Source organism: Aulonocara stuartgranti, assembly GCF_965226115.1.
Source record: "Aulonocara stuartgranti genome assembly, chromosome: 7".
Classification (NCBI taxonomy): Eukaryota; Metazoa; Chordata; class Actinopteri; order Cichliformes; family Cichlidae; genus Aulonocara; species Aulonocara stuartgranti.
The window spans coordinates 56,358,092-56,377,500 of NC_138945.1; the positions used below are offsets into that span (position 1 = coordinate 56,358,092).

Consider the following 19,409-nt stretch of genomic DNA (forward strand, 5'->3'; position numbering starts at 1 on the left):
TGCAGATATATTTAAATGTGTATGTTCCCAACCTTAGGCGTCTTCTGTGCCACTACACGGTTGAGTATGCAGTGACTAGTTCACGTAACCGTAGAGGTGCCGTGGGATAATGACTTGCATACAAGTCAACACAAAGATAAAGAACGGGGAATTATAAACACGTGATTTCCTTTATTGCTCCGAGACTGGCTTGTCCGATTCTGACACTCAGGCATGGGAACCGGGCAAAGGCGCGAAGGTGAGAAAGAGTCAACCTGACAAACGTGTGTTATCTGACAGGGAGTGAAAAGGGGCAAAAAACCCCGACTCTTAAATTAATTTCGGCGGTAGCAGCAGACAGTTGGCAGCCGGACAAAAAGTCACTGAAAGCGAGAAAACATGACATGTGAAGAAAACAAGCCGTGGATAGAGGGAGGGTGTGACTCCGCCTATTGATCAAAGACCATCCTCCTTCCTTTTGTCTTTTCTTCAGTTTGTTAACTTCTCTAAAAGCCTCGTGGACTTCGGGCCAGCAGCGCAGCAGTTTTTTTTAGTAGGCTGTGCTGTCGCTTCATTTGGTGGGATTGACGCATCTGGACTGATCCACTCCACGGGCGGCGGAGAGATTTGCCCACTCTTTTCTTAGAAGTTTCATGGAGTCTTTGTGGAAATCATTGATTACACGGGTGAGGTAAGGAGAGTTGTTCGCAGTTTAAAGTAACTGACGACTGATTGTGATGCAGAAGTGCGTAAAGTCAGAAAAGCGGGACCGGTGAACCTTTTAGTAAAGCTGTCAGAGTGCGTCAAAGAAGGTGGAACTATTTCATACAGTCGAGATCGATTTATGCATCCTCTGATTTTGTGTGTGTGTGTGTGTGTGCGTGCGTGTGTGTGTGTTTGGAACTTAGTTTGGTTTTAGTTTTGCCGTGGTTTACGAGGCTTTCGCGGCTGTATGGAAATGACTCGCTCTGTGAGCGAAAGTCAAGCTCTTACGCTCGTCTTATTTTCATATTATTTGCGTCCTATTAAATTTGGCAGGCTGCTCTTCTCGGCAGGTCTCGTACTTTCACATTTTGGCTGAGAAGCAAATATATGTGCATCGTAAGCTACAGCTCACGAGGATGTCAAGAGAAGCTGAGAAGAAACTTTTTTTTTCTCCTCGTTCAAGTTCCGTTTTTTATTGTTTGGACGTGAGCCGCTTTCATTGGTTAAGTCTAAGACATATTGGAGGAAATTGATTTTTTTTTATGTCACACCAACTTGCGGAGATCTTTCAACATATCCTAACCCGAGAGACTAATTGGTGATCAGATAAATGATTAATGATTGCTAGACTGGACTGAAGTAAGCTTTTACCTTTTCACTCTTCTCTCGCGTGGTTTTAAGCCACGGGCGTTTTGTTTTCGAAAGTTACGCTCTCCATCACCCTTGCCCTACAGATCATGGGAGTGGGAGGACACACAAAGGCGCATGCACACAGGCAGACACAAATTTTAGAGTGCGGTTTTTAGTCCGTTGAAAACAGCTCTGCGCAGTTTCCTCCATGCACATAAACCGCGTTTCTCCTCGCCATATACAGATAAGCCGTCACACCACTTGTGTGAAAGGTGTCAACAGGATGAGAAGATAAGATCTCAGTGCTGTGCTGTCATTAGACTGGAGAGGGTCACTGTGTGGGATTAAAGAAAAAAAAAAGTCGTTTACTTCTCTAAACCTCACCAAGAGTTTCAGTTATTCTCAGAACGTCTTATCATTTTTTTTTGCATTTACAGATTGTGCTGGCAGATGTTGTATTTGCTAAACCTCTACACTTTAACTGTTGAGCCAAATTTCCACGCGTAGTCGGCAAGCGAGTGCAAATAAACCTTGGTATAATTTATAATTTATCTCCTCTATGACCTCATCGGTGCCTGCAAATGCTTGCATGGCAGATCACGTGACGACGTTATCTTCTTTTCATCTGCTCCAAGAAGCCAGACTGCGTTGCGATCCACACGTTGTGCTATGTATCTGTTATCTGGTATGTCTGTATCTTAAAAATGGGATGGGATGCATCTAGCATTTTACTCAAGTGAAGGTTTTGTATTCCACATTTAAACAAACCCCCCCACCCAAAGAAACAAAACAAAAAACAAACTCTCAATCATTTACTTCCAAACTGGAGGCGGGCTTTCTGTTCTGCTTTCCAATTTTTACACTTGCAGAACCTTCCTTGGTGAAAATGTGCTGTACTTCTTACGCTCAGCTTTACACTTACTAAAAGAGAGTGAAGTGAAAATATCAAGAATGTGCAAAAATACTTTTTTCTTAGGAAAAAAAAAGGTATGTGTGTGTGTGTGTGGGGGGGATTCTGATACTGCACTATGGTCACTGTGGCTAGTGTTTATCACTTTGTGGATTACACATCTGTCATTGCAGATCATTTTTCACTGTTCATTTACCTGCTGAGCCCCAAAGTCTTGTTTGGATGTTACTCTTAACTTTCATTTAAAAAAGCTGATAGGAGGAACTGTTAGCTGACTAGTTTCAGTGTCAGGCGTTACCAAAAAGAGTTTTTAGTCATTAAAAGCTAATCAGCAAATTCCCATAAATGGGAGTCAGATGCAAAACAGCACTGAAGAAGTATAACAAAGAAGTACCTACGGTATGACCAGAGGGCTGTGGTAATAAAATGCAGAACAGCAACAACTCCACTTGTTTTGTCTGAGAATGTAAACACGAGATGAGAAGTGCATGCCAGATCAGGCGATAAGTCCTACTTCGACAAAAGCGAGCCTAGCCTTTTTGATACAATCACAGTGACACATTGACATTTGAAGTAAGCCATGGTAAAACCATAACACATTATATGTGACTCACAGAAATGACAACAGTTGTGCTACAGTGTAGTTCTCATTTTTACAGATGGCCTTGAAGTTGAGACTGCTCTCGGTCACACCTGGATATTATGTTACCACAAGTAACAGTTGGAGTGGAGGTGGTACAGGGAGAGCCAGTCGGTTTGGCGCATCATGTGTCAACTATCTCTTTGGCAGTTTGTGGAAAACCTTTCTCAAACCTGAGATTTCTCCTTGTACAAGAATTAAATTGTAACTCATTGTAGGAACCATTTATTAGCCGTGTGCGCTTTTTTTACTTTACAAGGTCAAAAGGAATGACTTACAAATAATTTGGTCCAGTTATTATTTGTCTTAAAACTGTGATTTTATGTGGTTATGCAATTATGTGTAATGTGAAGGAGTGGCATGGAAACTATGTTTAGGGCTGCAGTAGGAAGACGTGATGAAATAGCGATGAATGTACACCAAAGATTATTAAGTATCTACATGTTGTGCTCGCATATGAATTACTGAAGCCTTTTTACAATAAACCCTGAAGACTCTTTGTGTTTATTTACACCAGTGACCTGTGTGGTGATGGTCTGAGGCCGTCTGGCCTGGGTGGGGATTTTCTCTTCCACGTGATCCCCACACATTCCTCAGATAGTAACTTATTTTTCACATGCAGGACTCTTATTCCACCATTTATGTGCGTGAGTGTGATATGTGAGATAAACCTCAAATTTTTTTTTTTAAAGTCACTTCAGTTCTTATCTCATGATTCTGCTACTAAGCATTTATTTTTCCGTAACACACTTCACTGCTATATCTGATGTCAACATAGTCGGATTGATTCCAGTGTTAAACAAACTTTTGATAGTTTTTCAGTGAGAAATGCCACAATCTAATTGTTTTTGTTTTTTTGGCAGGTCCGGAGCATTATTGATGAATCATCATAACAAGGCTACTACATGATGAGCAACCAGTCAATGCAAACCCTCACTGATGCAGTGTTACGAGCCAAGATGCCATTATTTGACCGGACGATAGCATCTGCAGGACTGTCAAAACCGCAAAATATGTCTGGTTTCCTGGGCAAGCAGGCGCTGCCGTGCCATGGGGCCTTCTTTGCTTATGACCCGAGAGGAAAAGAGGGAGCGGGATTCACTTCTCCTTGGAGGAACTCAAAGACATCTCTGCTGAACGACCGGAGTACTATGAGTCACCTCTCTGGCATGGAGGGAAACCATCTGATTTACAGACACGACAGCAATTCTTCAGAGGAAACTCAGTCTTCTGCTACGCGTCACACCCCGGTAAAACAGGGCTTTATGAGGTACAAGAAAAGTCCTGAGATTAGCAGTCCTACAGTTGCAGCGTCGTTGCCTATTAGAAAACAAAAAACTGGAGGTGAGACTTCATCACCCCCATCTGAAAACTCTGTTTACTTAGCGATTCCCAGGCCGGTTTACGGACATAATCCCTGCTGTAATGAACTGGGTTGCATGTTAGGACAACGCTACAGTGTGGAACATAGCTCTCCAAGGATACCAAACACTGTATATGAGCGTGACTGGATGCAAACTGATGCTCACTACGCTGAAAAACCATCTGTTGAAAGGAAAGGACAAGAAATGGGGCTTCAACAGAGAGTCTTACAGTTTGAACACAGCACAGATACACTGAAGAGGCTGACTGTGGACTCATACAGCCCTGTTAGAGGAAGAACTTTGCCTGCTGTGATTGAACCGCACTACAGCAGTTACCCCTGCACCTCAACTCGTCCACTGTTTGGTTCTTTAAGTGAGCATAGCCAGCCTTTACAGACTTCCCCCAGAGGCTACCCCAGCCTTTACCCCTCCCACCCTACATATGAGCATATGACCTCAGAGGTTTATCAGGAACGTTCTCCCATGTCCAAATATGGCCAACTAGCGCAGCACCAAGTGTTTTACTACCCCCAGGCAAATGTGGAGGTAGAAAACAGAACCCAGTGTAAAGATAGTGGCAGTAAGCAGAGAGAAGATGTTGCTGTTATTCATAAACACACAAGCTCAAACCCTCGGGAGCATTACATAGTGCCTCAGTCGCTTCATGCTGAAATTCCTTTGCCTTTGTCTAGCACTGAAATGTTGCCAAATCATTCTTTTATGCGGGGTTTGAACTATCCATGCTATGCTGTTCCAAGACTTCATTTAAATCCAAGCCAAATCAGAGCCCCCCTAAAAAGGCAACATGCATCACCTACTTTTCATCCTAGCCACAAAAATGTTTCGCCATCCAGCCAACATATGGATCACCCCATGGTGTCCGCCAGCAGTTTACAAAAGGACAAACCCAAGCACCCCGGCCTTCATGTTGACCACCTACCCATTTCCTCACCGTTCCTACCTGTGACTCAAACCAGCCCTGCCAGACGTGTGAGCAAGCCAGGTGTCTCACCATCAGTTATAGAAATGAGAGGATTCTTCCCCCCTCTCAACCGCCTGCATATGGACTCACCCATCCTTCCACCACTTGGCTTGAATGTGGACAGAGCAGTGGACTATTCCTCCTGTGAATCTCAAGTCCCTTGCCCGACTCAGCCAAAAAACGTTCCAGTTTCCCCAGCCGTGTGGCGACCTCAGTCACCGAATCGGAGTTCAAATCGGATCCACACAGACGTGCCTAAGAGTGCAAATGTCCACAAAAGTATCGATTCTCCTGCTGTCAAAACAAGAAGCAAACATAAAAGCTCTGTGTCCAGTCCAGAAACCGCTGTTAATAAACAGTGTCTAAAGAGGAGCATTTCCCATTCATCTTCACCTGTCAAAATAAAAGAGGAGGATAAGGATTTATATGAAGTGGAATGGACCAGGAAGAGACAAAAGTTGAAAACGGAGATTATCCGAGAAGGAAATAAGAATGACTCTCCCCCTATGCCAGTTATTGACACTGTTTTCAGTTTGGCACCTTACCAAGGATATCTGCAGACCTCGGGAGGGATCTCTGGAGCTGGAGCATCAGGGAAAGCCTGTCAGTCCTCTGAGCAGCATGAAGTTAAATCCAAGCCAGACAAAGAAAAAAAACAAGATCAAGCTAAACAGGAGCCTGTTGTGTGTCTAGTTTTTAAAGAAACTCGCACTAATACTTCAAAAGAGAAAAGTGCTGCAGAAGCTGTTGAACCCAAAAATATTAAAGTAGAAAACCTAGATAAATCAGATATCAGCAGCTCTACAGATGACAGCATTTGTCCCAACCACAGCAGCAAAATGGAAGTCAAAAAAGAGCCCACAGAGACTGCTTCACCTGATGATGGACCTATTTTCTTAAAAAAGACAATTGAACCTGAAGAACATGAAACTAAGCCATCTAGAGCAGCTGAAAATAAGACTTCAGATGAGTCCAAACCTGCTGAGATGACTGCACAGACAAACACGACTTCTGAAGGTGACACAAAAGCAACACAACACAAAGAGGAGCTCATCCTTCCCCCCAAACCCACGACTCCACTGCCTGGGAGCAAACTAAATTTCAAAAACATTCCCCCTCAGTGTCTTAAACTTTCCACCTACAAGATTATTATCCCTAACGGCAAGAATTATTTCCCTGTTCCACCACCACAGAAGCCGACTGCACAGCCAGCAGCTGAGTTCATACCAAACCAAGATATCCAAACGCCCGTCCGCAAGCATTTCCTTGAGCTGCACCAGTCATTCTGTAAGCTTGTGTCCAAATCTGTGTCGACTTCTTCAGAGCAGGACCTTAAAAAGTGGTTGTCCCAACTGAAAATAACCGAATCGGTGTCTCACGTGACCAAAGTCCAGAAAGTTTCCTGCCTGCTGGGGGTAAAAGCCAGAGAGGCTTGGCTCAACGAGGAGATGAAATCGGCACTTGACACGGTCCTCGACAGGTTAAGAGAGTACTCGATCCAGGAACGCTGTCCTTTTCCGCACGTCATGCGGACGGGAGCAGTGTTTCTCCCCATGCTGGTGGTCAAGGAGCAGCTGTTTCCTATGGTCCACGGCAGCTTCATTGACCAGGTCCTGCAGGAGCACAAAGTCGAGCTGCGACCCACCACGCTCTCTGAAGAGAAGATCCTCATCCAGCTTCATAAACGAGCCTGCTCCTCCAGACTCAGGAGACTGATGTCCCTCAAACACCTGCCCGACGTCTATGCCGACGCGGTCAACCTTCTGTATTATGTCTGCGTCTGCAAACAGCTGGGTGAGTGTACATTCAACACAGACATACCGAGACAAACCACCATGGTTGCTACAGTTACAACACTGTAGCCCTTTAAACCATTAACACCCCACCCCCCTCCCCCCCACAGGTTTTGCAGTGAGTCCTCCATGTGCTAATTTCCCCGCAGCACCGGACACAACTGTGTGAAGAAATGTCTATAAGGCCAATGGCTTTAAAAATATTTTACAAGTAATTTAATACTACATATAAGCTATTATTTATGTGAATTAGCTAAGAAACAAAAAAATCTAAAGTATTCATATAAGATATAATATATCATCTCAGTAATTAGCGCAAACTATGTTCCTACTTGTAAAAAGATTTGTAATTTCTTATTATTAATTATGATGATTCATTTTGCTTGGTTTTATGAAAATCCCTGTTTCCTTAGTATAACTTTGATAGCATTCTAGGAGATCCCTTTCAGTACACGATGTGAACTGAACTTTTAGATATCATTATAAAGCATCATATTTCCTTCAAAGAATATTTTCTGCATTAATTGGGCCTTTTTGTAAGTAACCAATCAAAACAGAAGAACTATTCAATATAAAATCCATTTATTTTTTACAGAATCAACCTCATCTGACGTCCAAAAGAGAGTCCAGGTATTTTTTTTCCTGTTGTCCCTCAATCTCACTACTCTTTTGCTTTTTTCCTGGTTTAGAAAGCGGGAATTTTTTCTTCTAACCTTCAGTAACAAATCACAAGAAGCTGCATGATTACACTGTGGGTGGGTTGAGGGGGAAAGGCGCTAAGCTGGGCTGCTTGGGGACATATGAATTTGTTGCCTACTTACAGCACTGTAGCTGAAACGGCGTAAGGCAGGCTGGTGGATGACATTATGAGGGGAAGGAAGTGAGAGGCCGCTACACACAAGAGGGATTAAGTGTGGCACTTTTTTTTTTTTTTTTTTAGGTCAGAGATCTTTTCAGAAGATGGTGACTTCATCCTTTGTTGTACCATCTCTAACTAACCCACATCTACACTGCATACAAGTTGCATTAGGCAGTTTCTGAGAATATGAGTGTGTAATGTCCAAAGAACAGGACAATAGTATAACACCAGTCAAATCTCATGAAAAAAAACAACTTCTTCCTTCCTCACCTGCCTGGCTGTGTTCGCCACCCTCTGCATTTCTGATAAGAATGCTTCAATCTTGTCACAAATATAAACTGATCAGACACACCCTTAAAACCAAGTTCCAAATATCGAACAGGTGCTCCCTGAACAGTTCTGACCCATTCCATCTCCGGGTGTCTTACAGTTTCTGGGACCAGGACGTGGGTTATCTAGATTGCAGGGTAGGTGTTGAGACTGGGTTAACATATCTGGGTTAAAAAAAAATCCAAATACTAATACAAACTTAAATCCCTTTCCCAGTCGTTTTAATGCTGTGGCTGATTAGTGTATACTTTCAGACTTCATCGTCATCACATTCAAGTATTCATGAAATGTTGCACATACTAAATAATAACAGTGCTCTCTCATTATAGGTGGGAAAAAAAATGTTACATACATTAACTAAGTTAATCAACTTTATTTGAATTAAATATTTTGAGTTTTTATGTAGTTAGTTAAAAATACAAAGATTATAGCATATCAATAGAGTCGTCCTTTTTAAAAAAAAAAAAAATTATTGTTGCCTTTTATTTTGTCTGTCAACAGCTTCGATTGTATTTGCTTCCTGAACCTACTGAACTTGGCCTAATTGAACTGCTGTTCACTGCTGACATAGGTTCACATGGTTTTGGAGCACTTGACTCTAGTGTCTGAACATTTCTGTTGCCCTCTTCTTGCCTCACTGCTGTTTTATCCGTGACTGATAGCACCCCTCGCAGCAGCTGACTTTTTCCCAGCCTTTGTGTTTATTCCCATAGCCTTCTCTTCTCATAGCCATCTTTGCTGTAAGGGTGTTTCGTGGTGGAGGATCATGATGTGCAAAAGCCGAAATCCTTAGGTTTAGGTGTGAAATAAGCTCTTTAGGAAACCAAGTATTTTATATTTCCTTGTCAGAAATCCTGAAAGTCTGTTTCTGACTTGCTTCTCACTTGTAACTGTTTCCCTGATCACTGCATAAATTCCTTTGCCTCTAATCTTCCCACTTTGTGAGGAAGCAGAATCCTATATTTATCTGCGATATTTCAGCATTTGTTTTGAGCTCTCTTTTTGCCATTTTCCCTGTGTTGCAGGATTAGATATGGACTCCGATCACAGGGAACAAGATGGAAGCTCTGAAGCGTCTAACAGCGGGAGGGTTCCTGTATTTTCTGACACCACTGCCTCCGCAGCCTCGCACTCAGAGTTGCAACCACAGAGATGTTCAGAGGATGAGGAAACACAATTGCATTTGAACAGGAATAAAACTAAAAGAAGAGTAAAGAGCCGTTCGAGGCGTACGTTTCTAGAAAACAGGTTGTCAGATGAGGAAGAGAGAGGGGATATGGACAAGGTTGTAGCTGAAAGCACTGTCAACACAACTGCAAAGAAAAACTGCAGTGCCCATGAGCCCCAGGAGAGTGATAATAAAGGGACTGATTATATGGTTTCAGAGCAGAATCCATATATTTCATGGATGTGTCCTTTAACACTGGACGAGCTATCCCCATTCCCGAGTGACGCAGAAACTGAGGGATCTTCCAGCAGGTGGCACGTTGGTCAGTCCTCACCATCAGTCAAATCTAAGGAAAACTCTAAGAATTGTTCAGGAGTCATTGTTAAACTGAGGAAGATACTTAGTGAAGGTCTAAAGAGAAAAAAAACTCGATACCAAGCAGTGTCAGAGTCGGAGACATCTGCTGATGCTTCCATCTCACAGACTGATGACGGGGAGAGTGTGATCGGTGAGGCTGATGTTCACAGGAGGACACCCAAAACAAAGCACAGGTGGGAGAGAACAGGAAGCTTCTCTCATGCTTTAAGACCCCTTGGCAGCTCTTCTAAAAGAAAACATAGATCACTTTTGAAGATCAAATACTGTCCCTACTTGTCTGCCTGTCACAGCGCCGAACACAGGAGGCGATGGGTCCTGCGTTCAGCTGTGCAGAGGGCTCAGAGGGCCATGAGGTTCTGCTACCCCGAGTTGGTGGGAAAGAGGATCCGCCACCTGTACGAGGAAGTTGACAAATCAGAGGTGTGGTACAGAGGGGAGGTGCTGCGCATCCACGAGGCTCACCCCAACCCCCTTAAGACCATATTTGAGGTCAGGTATGACAGCGAGCCAGAGTGGAAGTACTACCTCGAGCTTCTCATAGACTATAAAAAAGGCTGGCTCAAAATTGAAGACTAGTTTCCAGGCACGTACACACAATGCTATGACACCTCTGTGAGCGCAACGACAGCTGAGCATTTTTTTTTTCTTAACTCACTTACGAAAGGTTCCTCGAGAATGAAGGTGAACTGGATTCTTTTTTTTTTCTACTTCTTCTTTTATATAAAATAATGAAGTCACCTAAAATTGCCTGTTATGTAAGCACAAAGTTGTGCTTTCTTTAGTGATGGGCTATGTTCAGTGTTTAGCTCATTATTATTATTATTTTTTTTTTTTACATTATTATCATTTATGCGGTAACTTTATTTTAATAAATTAAATTTTGATGACATGAAAGAAATCACTGCCTCACTGTGCCCCTTTACTTTTATAAACTGCGAGCATCAGTGGAGTATTTTTTTAAGTCATCCTGACCTTTCTTTTGAAACAGTGCAGCAGAGGGAAATTAGTGGCTTGGCGTAGTTTGAATGAGCATTACTTTCAAGCACCTTACTGTACCGTAATGCGGTGCCAGTCACATATAGCATTAATGCAGAAAACTAATCTTGACCCTGATGATGGTGGTTGCCTTATTGTAAGTAAAGACCGGTGATGAATTAAATGGAAAAACTTTGACCCTTATAGTGACGCAAATTTACACTGCAAATCAATGCAAAGTTGCTCTGAGCCGCCACCTTTACCCATTTCTGTTCAGATGGAAATGGTCTCTTTCAAGATGACAGTGCCCCTGTACACAGGGAACAAGGGTTTCACTGAGTGGCTGATGAGAATGATGTAAATAATATATACTATGGTTGACGTAACCAGCTGGACACCTATGGATGCGCTCTTGGATGCTCCCTCAACCACCATCAGCAAAATACAAAATGAGTGAAAGCACTAAAGTCAAAACACTGAATAACTTTGAGAAGCTTGGTCCAGTCCATTCAGTAGAGGAAGCTCCTTTAATTTTTCAACCCTTTGTAGTTTTTGTGTTGAAACTGCTCAGGTTTCAAAAACACAAGCCGAGTGTGCTGTATACAGTCAGTGTGAAACTTATGACTGAACCTCAAATCGTGGTTTCATTTTGTATGATTTTCCTACTTCTGCAGACTGAATTAAAACATTTGTCTCACCATCGTGTTTTGTCACTTCTCAACTCTAAATATTCAAGAGAAGGGAAAAAAACAATGTTAAGACTTCTTGTAAAGCTATAATGTGTTCCTAAACGAATGAATTGAAACCTGATTAAAGCAGGATGATTATGTTAGTTTGAATCATACTGTTAGAATCCTCAAAGAACAGGCCAAGGAGAACGAGCGGAAGCAATCTTCCACATCAGATTATTAATCAACCATACACCCAGAGTGATGCTGAAAAGCTAGTTTGTGTATTTATTACTTCTAGGCTGGACTATTATAATTCATTATTATCAGGCTCTCCTAAAAACTCAATGAAAAGCCTTCAGTTCATCCAAAATGCTGCAGTGAGAGCGTGCATATTTCTGCCATATTGGCTTCTCTTCATTGGCTCGCCCGGTAAATCCAGAATTGAATTTAAAATCCTCCTCACATACAAGGTCAAGCAGCATCTTATCTTAAAGAACTCATAGTACTATATCATGCCAACAGAGCATTTTGCTCTCAGACTGCTGGTTTACTTGTGGTTCCTAAAATATTCCAGAGTAGAATGGGAGGCAGAGCCTTAAGTTTTCAAACTCCTCTTCTGTCGAATCAGCTCCCAATTCAGATTCAGGTGACAGACACCCTCTCTGCTTTTATGATTAGGCTTAAAACTTCCCTTTTTGCTAAAAACAATTTCAACGCTTAGTTACTTTGCAATAGGCTTAAAGTTGCTGGGGGCTTCCCATGACACACTGAGCATTTCTTCTTAACTCTGTCCTTATACACCATTTTCATTTAATCACTAGTTATGAATTTTGGGTCCTCTCTTCCTCCCCTCACCCCCAACCAGTTGTGTCAGATGACTGCTTTTTCCCAAGCCTGATTTTGCCCAGAGTTTCTTCCTGTTAAAAGGGAGTTTTTCCTTCCCACTATCTCCAAGTGCTTGCTCAAAAGGGGTGTTTGATTGTTAAGGTTCCTATGTCTTACTGTTGGATCTTTAACTTGTACAAAGTACCTTGAGACAAATGTTATTGTTTGGTGCTAAATATGGATAAGCTGTCAAAAATAATGCGTTGTGTGTCACACCTTCCATTTTAACACCATGCATTTGACGTTGAAACTCACAATTAGTAATCATGTTTGTCAGAACTGGTGTCTTTGTCCCCATCATGTGGCTGAAAATGTAACTCTTACATTCACACTATACTGTTAAAAATGCTCTTTATTTTAAAAATGCAATTCCAGGGATGGACTTGGTTTATACCAGTGACAGTACAACAGTGGAAGTCTTCATAATGACACACTTTCAAAACACCTCAGACAGTTAAATGAGTGGTGCTGCAAAAATAAAATCGCCCCCCCCCCAAAAAAAACAAAAAAATGTTTCTAACATTTTGCACTTTAATATTTTCATGTAAAACAACTAACTCCACCCCCAAACATTTTTTACACTACCAAGACATCTTTAATAGTGCAAATTGAAGATATTTATAAAACTATTAAAAGTCTTTTGGATGTCAATTTAATGTGAGTAGCTGCTTCTGTTACTCCATCCGTTAAGCTGAGATGTTCATGAACTACTAGCAGACACAATGAAAACCCTAGAGAGCACATTAGCCTAATGAGCAAAGCTACAGCTGGTGTTACTGCAAGACAGCTTGGAGAAAACAGCCCATCTTTTATCCATTCACCTTGTGTCATCATAAGTTTGGGATTTGAGAGAATTAAAATGACATAAAAACAAAACAAAACCACCTGATTGCTATATAACACTCTGAATAAACTAAAAAAAAGTTTAAATTATTATTTAAAAGTTATCAAATTAATTCCATGTCATTTTGGAAGACACTCTGGCAAGGTCTGCAGAACACAACACTGCTTTAAAAAAATAAAAATAAAAAATAAAAAGGGGGGGGGGGGAATTAGTGACTCATGGATGTTAAGGTAATTAAGATGAGAGAAAACCTACTCTAATGACTCACACAGTACTCCAAAAAATTAGATTTGTCATGACATTTATTCAAATAAACAATACAGTTTATAATTTGCTAGGATAAAATAATGCGTTTGAACACATAAGAAGCATTTGGGAAAGAATTCCCCAAAGATCTGAAACTGGGGCAAAGGATGTGTTTCAGTGATGGCTGACACTTTGGTGTCATCTTCAGACTCGTATCACTGCCTGTATAATCGCGTCCCCTCCAGTCAGTCTTTCTGAAGACTGCCATATTTCAGAGAACAGATGAACAAGCATTTACAAGCAGAGAGCTTGACAACCAGAGCAACCACCGCATAGAGCAATGCAAAATCTTGAGGGGAACTGACATTTCAATGCCAAAACCTCAACACACGTGCGAGAGGAAAAAAAAACAAAAAAAACACAACAAAAAAAATGCAGTCTTTAATGAAAAAGCATAACAGCTTTACAAAACACTCCTACAACCTTTAGAAGTTTGTCCCATCTCCCTCAGCTCCTTAAGGATCACATGTCCATCTGTGTAGCTCAATTAAAGCAATGTTCAGTCTCACTGCAAGGCAAGAGAGTTCCTGAATGGAGATGATGCCACTACCACCTCCATTCCAATATTCCCTGCAAGAGTGATGCAGATGCCTGACCCTGTTTGACAGTGATCGAGCCCAATTAGCAGCAGTGCAACGCCGCGCTGTCAGTACATTCCATTACCCTCTTTCAATTCTCAAGGTGCAAGCTGAGCTACCTCAAGCCACGTCAGGAAAGAGGGGGAGAGAAAAGAGAAAAAAAAAAAGAAAAAAAAAAAAGGAGTGAATGTCACTCAGTTTGGCTCTTGCAAATAATTAGTAATGTTCTTAAATGTTAAACACCTCCAAAAACAACTAGGGGGGTACAACAAAAGGTTAGCATAGAGAGACACTGGGCCGGTGCGTTCTACCTCACCTCTGACCTGTAAAACTTTATCCTGCTCCTCTGTGCACTTTCACTGAGTCCTTTATGTGATTACCTGGAAACTAAAGCCAATTCTGTCAGTCTCCATGTTGAGTTACTGGTTAGGTATAACTTATGACTGCTCTGAAGGGACTGCAGATGACAGGACGAATATCTTATTGCCAAAGACCTCCAAACATCAACAGTCTGTGGAGAGTAGACAGACTCAACCTACATGGCAAAAGCACGGTAAAGAATAAATATTTGAAAATTATGCAAACACGTGCCACTCCTGCTCTTGAACTTCCATGCATATGGACTATTTACAAATTGAAAAATACAGACTTGCTATTTTGTTCTTTTTATGTTTTTTTTTCTTCCTTTTTTTCCCCCCCTGAAATGTCTTTGCCCCTTTGCAATCAGCCTATCAACATTCAGCCACTCAGACAAGGATCTTTACCACATATTGCAGACATGGCCAGGACAATTAAAGCTGTGTTGAAAACATTTTCACACTGATGGGAAAACAAAAAGTCAAAATCAAAACAGAGTAAAAGATTCACAAGCAAAAAACAACAACAACAAAAAAAAAAAACATGAGGAAAACAAGTTCAGGGGAGGTATTACAATACAAGCCAAAAGGATGTATTTGTTTAATATGGATCTTCTGCTTGTTCAACCCTCCACTCTGTTGCTAACAATACTGTAGTACACATTTTTTTATTACTCTACCCTTTATTTAAATATAATTTACTTTGAAGATTTTGTTAAACAAATCCAGAAAAAAAAAGATGCAAAAGTGGTTGGTTTGCCAAAGGAGAGGCGGCAGAAGGCCTGTGCTGCCCTGTTAAATTGCATCAGCGCTCTAGTTTGTCAAGATACTCAAGAGTCCGTTGCATTGGGACGTGTTCTCAATCCTCAATGTACTCCCACAGGTCCTTCTCATAGCCTTCATGCACGTGCTGTAGCAGCACTCTTCGCCTGCTCTCACAGTATCTACAGACACAGGACAAATTTTAAGCTCCAAAACACACAAAGTCAGCCATGGCATGCACCAGTACAGTTCTTCCTTCACTGACCTGTACTTGTCTTGTACTTTTTGCTTGATGTCCTGCAAGGAATCCTGGGAGATGTCCCTCTCTAGGTAGCCTGACAGCACCTCGGTGGCATTTTCCAGGTCTGCCTGGTTGTTCTGATGAGTGATAATTGCATTATAATCAGATAAGCAACGTTCCACTATATAATAGAGCTAAAGGAACAAATGTCTAATCTATGAGAATTTCTAATAAAGTAATTAAAAAACAAAAAAAACAAAAAAACAGCTCTTCAGCACTTAGTTCATCCATGAAGATCAAAACTGTGTGAATGAAAGAGGGGGAGAGACGAACACAGCTTCCACAAAAGTCGAAAGCTAAAAGGTGTTACATCTGGGGTTGGTGAGGTGTCCAGTTTCGTTCGTATGCCATGTTGGATTCATTCATGCCCGCTGCAAATAATGCTACCAAAATTTTCCAGCACGATAGTAAATATCTCATATAAAAAAGGTACAATCACACTAGTGTATCTGAGCCAAAAACTGCCCTACCTCAAAAATAATGGACTGGTTGTTCTTCTTGAGGTAGAAGGCGAAGACATAAGTGAACATGAGTGTGGAGCGGCACTGGCACAGCACATCCACAGCCTTCTTCAGAAACTGCACCTCAATCCAGGACATGTTGTGCTGCTGCATTTCCTCCATCTTCTGCTTGACCTGAGCATAGAGCTTGTGCTCAAAGCGCAGACTCTGCATGTGGTTCATGTAGCGGTTGCAGTAGAACAGGTACCGCTGCAAGGCTGCCCTGGAGCGCTGCACACACACATACACACACAGCATGGACTTCCTTTATTGTGAGCACGCTCATCTTTACTTATAATAGACTGTCACTCTACTTTCTCGATGGGCACTGGAATATCAGAGACATATACTGAAATGTCTCAACTGTTTGTCAGGTCTGAATCATCATGTAATTATCAGCTTGCTGTACAATTCTTTATAAAACGATATCCAATATACAGATATATTTTAGTTATTGTAAACTATAGAAATGTCATGTTATTTATTTAATCATGGTTTTTCTCCTTCAAGAATAACTGTAATTCATTTTTAGATGTAAGCGTTAACTGGAACATAAACCATGCTTGGTACAACAGTTGAGGCTACTTGATTTTATACATCTGGCAAATAGAAGAACGTACAAAAATTTTGAAGCTTCAATATAACTGATTACCTCTTGAGCATCTCTGGCTGCCTTGGCATCATCTTCATTGTAGCGATTGCAGTTGTACCTGAAATATTAAAAATATATAACTGAGATGAAAAGAGTAATGTTCTTCTCTCTGATAAGCTATACTATGTGTGTTTAAGGTGGTCAAATTCACATTCATATGGCACTCTAACACAGAAAATCGGAATTTTAATCTCTACATCTTTTAGGGCCATTAAAAAAAAAAACCAAACAAGTGATGATGGAGGAAGTAAGAAACCTGAGCTGTCATTTAAGTGTAGCGAAAAACAACAACAACAACAACAACAAAAAAAAGGTGGAAAAAGTCATCCCCTGTTCTGACATTTCCAGCAGACACTAAAACAAAAGACTCCACATAACAAGCATGTGAGCTAGTGATTCTCACCAGGCTGAGCCGTGTGGTTCCCATGGACCCAGACAGACCCAGCAGAACTCAGCTTTGCAGTTCTGGTTTCGACAAACCATATGATTGCAGCCACCATCTTTCTCAATGGTCACGTGGCATTTTGGACATTCCTGTGAATGAAATTACATTAATTTTATTTAAAAACAGTAATTCAAGGAAATGATTCATGCTATAGACTGAGAAAAAGGCTGCAGAAACAAACGAAGCAACAATGGGCAAGGCCCTGTAAAACTAATTCATAGATATGCACTGATGATTGTAAACATTAATTGTCAACAACTGTCAGGTCTGTAAGGTGTGCACACTTTATGACAGGTTATGAGCACACAAATATGTGACAAAAATATAGGGACTTCAACATTGTTTAATCCTATTTAAACTTAATACATAACATGAGAGAAAAAAAACCCCTCAGAATCCACACCTTGGTATTTGCTGCAATCCAGTTTGAAGTTTCACTGTCATCATCACATTTTTTAATCCATTTTCTCAGCCACTGCAAACACGTTAAAATAGAAGGAAATGGATTCATGTATTGAATGCTAATCTTAATATTTTTCTTAAGTAGAAGCTGAATCCAAAGCATAATTTTTCTCTAAGGTAAGAAAATAATCTCCATTTCGCGCACCTTACACTTCACAGGATCATGCCAATTTTCTCCACAGTTGAAGCTGAAACAAAGGGAGCAATATCAAACACATTATTCAAAAACTGCAAATAAATTTACAAGAAAGGTTTTAAAATAATAAAAAATTCTCTCTTACCAGAATTGGCGTCCACACTTGCACCTCACTGGCTTGGCATCTGGGTACTGGACTTTGACAACATGATGGCAGTCTGGTGCAGGGCACCACTTTAACAGTCGATTGCACTAAAATGAGTAATGAGACAAATTAGACTCAGAGGGCAGAAATAAGATTTTTGCTTTTCAAAGTAGTACACATATTCAGATTCACAAGACTTTATGTATCCCCAAGGGGCAATTAAGAGACAACCCAGCAGCTCACATTACGGATCAAAGTTTGATATTCAATCTCGAAATACTGTCAAGAAGAAGAAAAAAAGATCTCTTACCTCTACAAAACTATTTGTAATTAAATGCTGGTACTTCAACTTCACTTTTGAATCTGTTATGAGGCGCCTGTGGAAGCAGTCAAATAATATATTAGCCATCATTACAAAACATGGGTGAGATCATCAAAAGATAGCATATTTTCTTGCGTAACGCTAAGTATTACTGTAAGCTGACATGTGAATATTATCTCATTATGAAGCAACATTCCGAAATAGAAAAGTACAAGTTCATATGCAAACTCTATTTGAATGCATGGCCTAAACGGATTACTGAAAATACAGTAAGGTCTCTTGGTAGCTGGTAATATCAGAATGTAGGTTAAGACAATTACTGTCAGCTTAAGAGCTGGTACAAGAGATTAGCGTCCGTGCTTATTCAGGTATATTTCTTTGGACTTTACACTGAACGTGAACAAAGCACAAAAAGGGTCAACTTCAAAGCCTTGTACTGATGGGTTTCTTTTACAAGGCAAAACAAAAGGAAGAAATCCTTTTAACATATGGTTTCTATTCATACCAATATGTTAAAAATAAAAAGGAATCAATAAAGGATGTCTATATGGATTTAACTATATGACTGAAATGTGTGTATTTATAATTTTTACAAGCTTCTGGCTACAACTGCAAAATTAAACAGAATGTATTACATGAAAAAGAAAAAAAAAAAAAAGACTACAGTAGCTGTGAAAAGGGGAAGTGCTCTGATTGCATGAAGAGGACTATGGGAAACACTCCCTTGCTCTGACCACAGTAAATCCTTTTTTTCATGAGTTCTAATGACAATTTCAAATTATATCATTCACACATATACATATATATATATATATATATATATATATATATAGCGCGTAGTGGTTAAACTACACGCCTTTGGAACAGAGGATCGCAAGTTCGATTCCTGCCTGGGGCGTCTGTATCCAGTAAGGGTCCTAAGGCTAGACCCCCTATGCTAAGCAAGCCTACCGCAGACATGAGCGAGACAGATAAATATGAAGGCATGCCGGCTCGGACGTCGCCCGGATCAACAAGGTCCGCGTCAGGTGTTGAGGAACCAGGGCACCCTGACGAAAAGTGGGCTACTGGAACAAGAAGGCATCGGTGGGCAAGGGACGAAAACAGGGCGTTGTTGGAATGCTACTACGCAAGTAACCCCGGCGGAAGGGGCTACATGAATAGGATGAGGGACCTATGGATTCTTCGATACCCAACATCCACAATGACTAACCAAGGGCTCAGAGAAGAGCTCGAGAGGATGTGGAGGGTGAAGGTAACGGTGGTCCCCGTGGTAATCGGAGCACTAGGTGCGGTGACTCCCAAGCTAGGCGAGTGGCTCCAGCAGATCC

General features: G+C 41.1%; 2 protein-coding genes across 4 annotated transcripts in view; one reads left to right on the plus strand and one right to left on the minus strand.

Moving 5' to 3' along the window:
* Positions 1-206: 206 nt before the first annotated feature.
* cUnh15orf39 (chromosome Un C15orf39 homolog) lies at positions 207-11,411 on the plus strand. Of its 3 annotated transcripts, XM_082540642.1 has the most exons (4): positions 207-670; positions 3,728-7,004; positions 7,599-7,633; positions 9,218-9,330. In XM_082540642.1, the coding sequence occupies exons 2-4, from the start codon at positions 3,770-3,772 to the stop codon at positions 9,221-9,223; spliced, it is 3,276 nt and encodes a 1,091-aa protein (XP_082396768.1). In that variant the 5' UTR covers positions 207-670; positions 3,728-3,769; the 3' UTR covers positions 9,224-9,330. The 3 variants fall into 3 exon arrangements, with proteins under 3 accessions (XP_082396768.1, XP_082396766.1, XP_082396767.1); XM_082540640.1 differs by lacking the exon at positions 7,599-7,633 and having other exon boundaries at positions 208-670; positions 9,218-11,411; XM_082540641.1 differs by lacking the exon at positions 7,599-7,633 and having other exon boundaries at positions 208-665; positions 9,218-11,411.
* A 1,986-nt stretch (positions 11,412-13,397) lies between these two features.
* arih1 (ariadne ubiquitin-conjugating enzyme E2 binding protein homolog 1) overlaps positions 13,398-19,409 on the minus strand; it is a 12,856-nt gene continuing 6,844 nt past the window's right edge. Inside the window, exons 6-14 of the mRNA XM_082540643.1 lie at positions 18,067-18,133; positions 17,757-17,863; positions 17,621-17,663; positions 17,417-17,488; positions 16,972-17,102; positions 16,569-16,626; positions 15,887-16,147; positions 15,381-15,493; positions 13,398-15,297 (exon numbers count right to left, since the gene is read on the minus strand). Coding sequence (XP_082396769.1) covers positions 15,213-15,297; positions 15,381-15,493; positions 15,887-16,147; positions 16,569-16,626; positions 16,972-17,102; positions 17,417-17,488; positions 17,621-17,663; positions 17,757-17,863; positions 18,067-18,133 — 937 coding nt within the window. The 3' untranslated portion in view covers positions 13,398-15,212. The remainder of the gene's footprint in view (positions 15,298-15,380; positions 15,494-15,886; positions 16,148-16,568; positions 16,627-16,971; positions 17,103-17,416; positions 17,489-17,620; positions 17,664-17,756; positions 17,864-18,066; positions 18,134-19,409) is intronic.

Coding starts and splice junctions, on each gene's coding strand:
- cUnh15orf39 (XM_082540640.1), top strand. CDS start 3,770: ATGATGAGCAACCAGTCAATGCAAACCCTCACTGATGCAGTGTTACGA. Junction 7,005..9,217: donor CTGCGTCTGCAAACAGCTGG/GTGAGTGTACAT, acceptor CCTGTGTTGCAG/GATTAGATATGGACTCCGAT.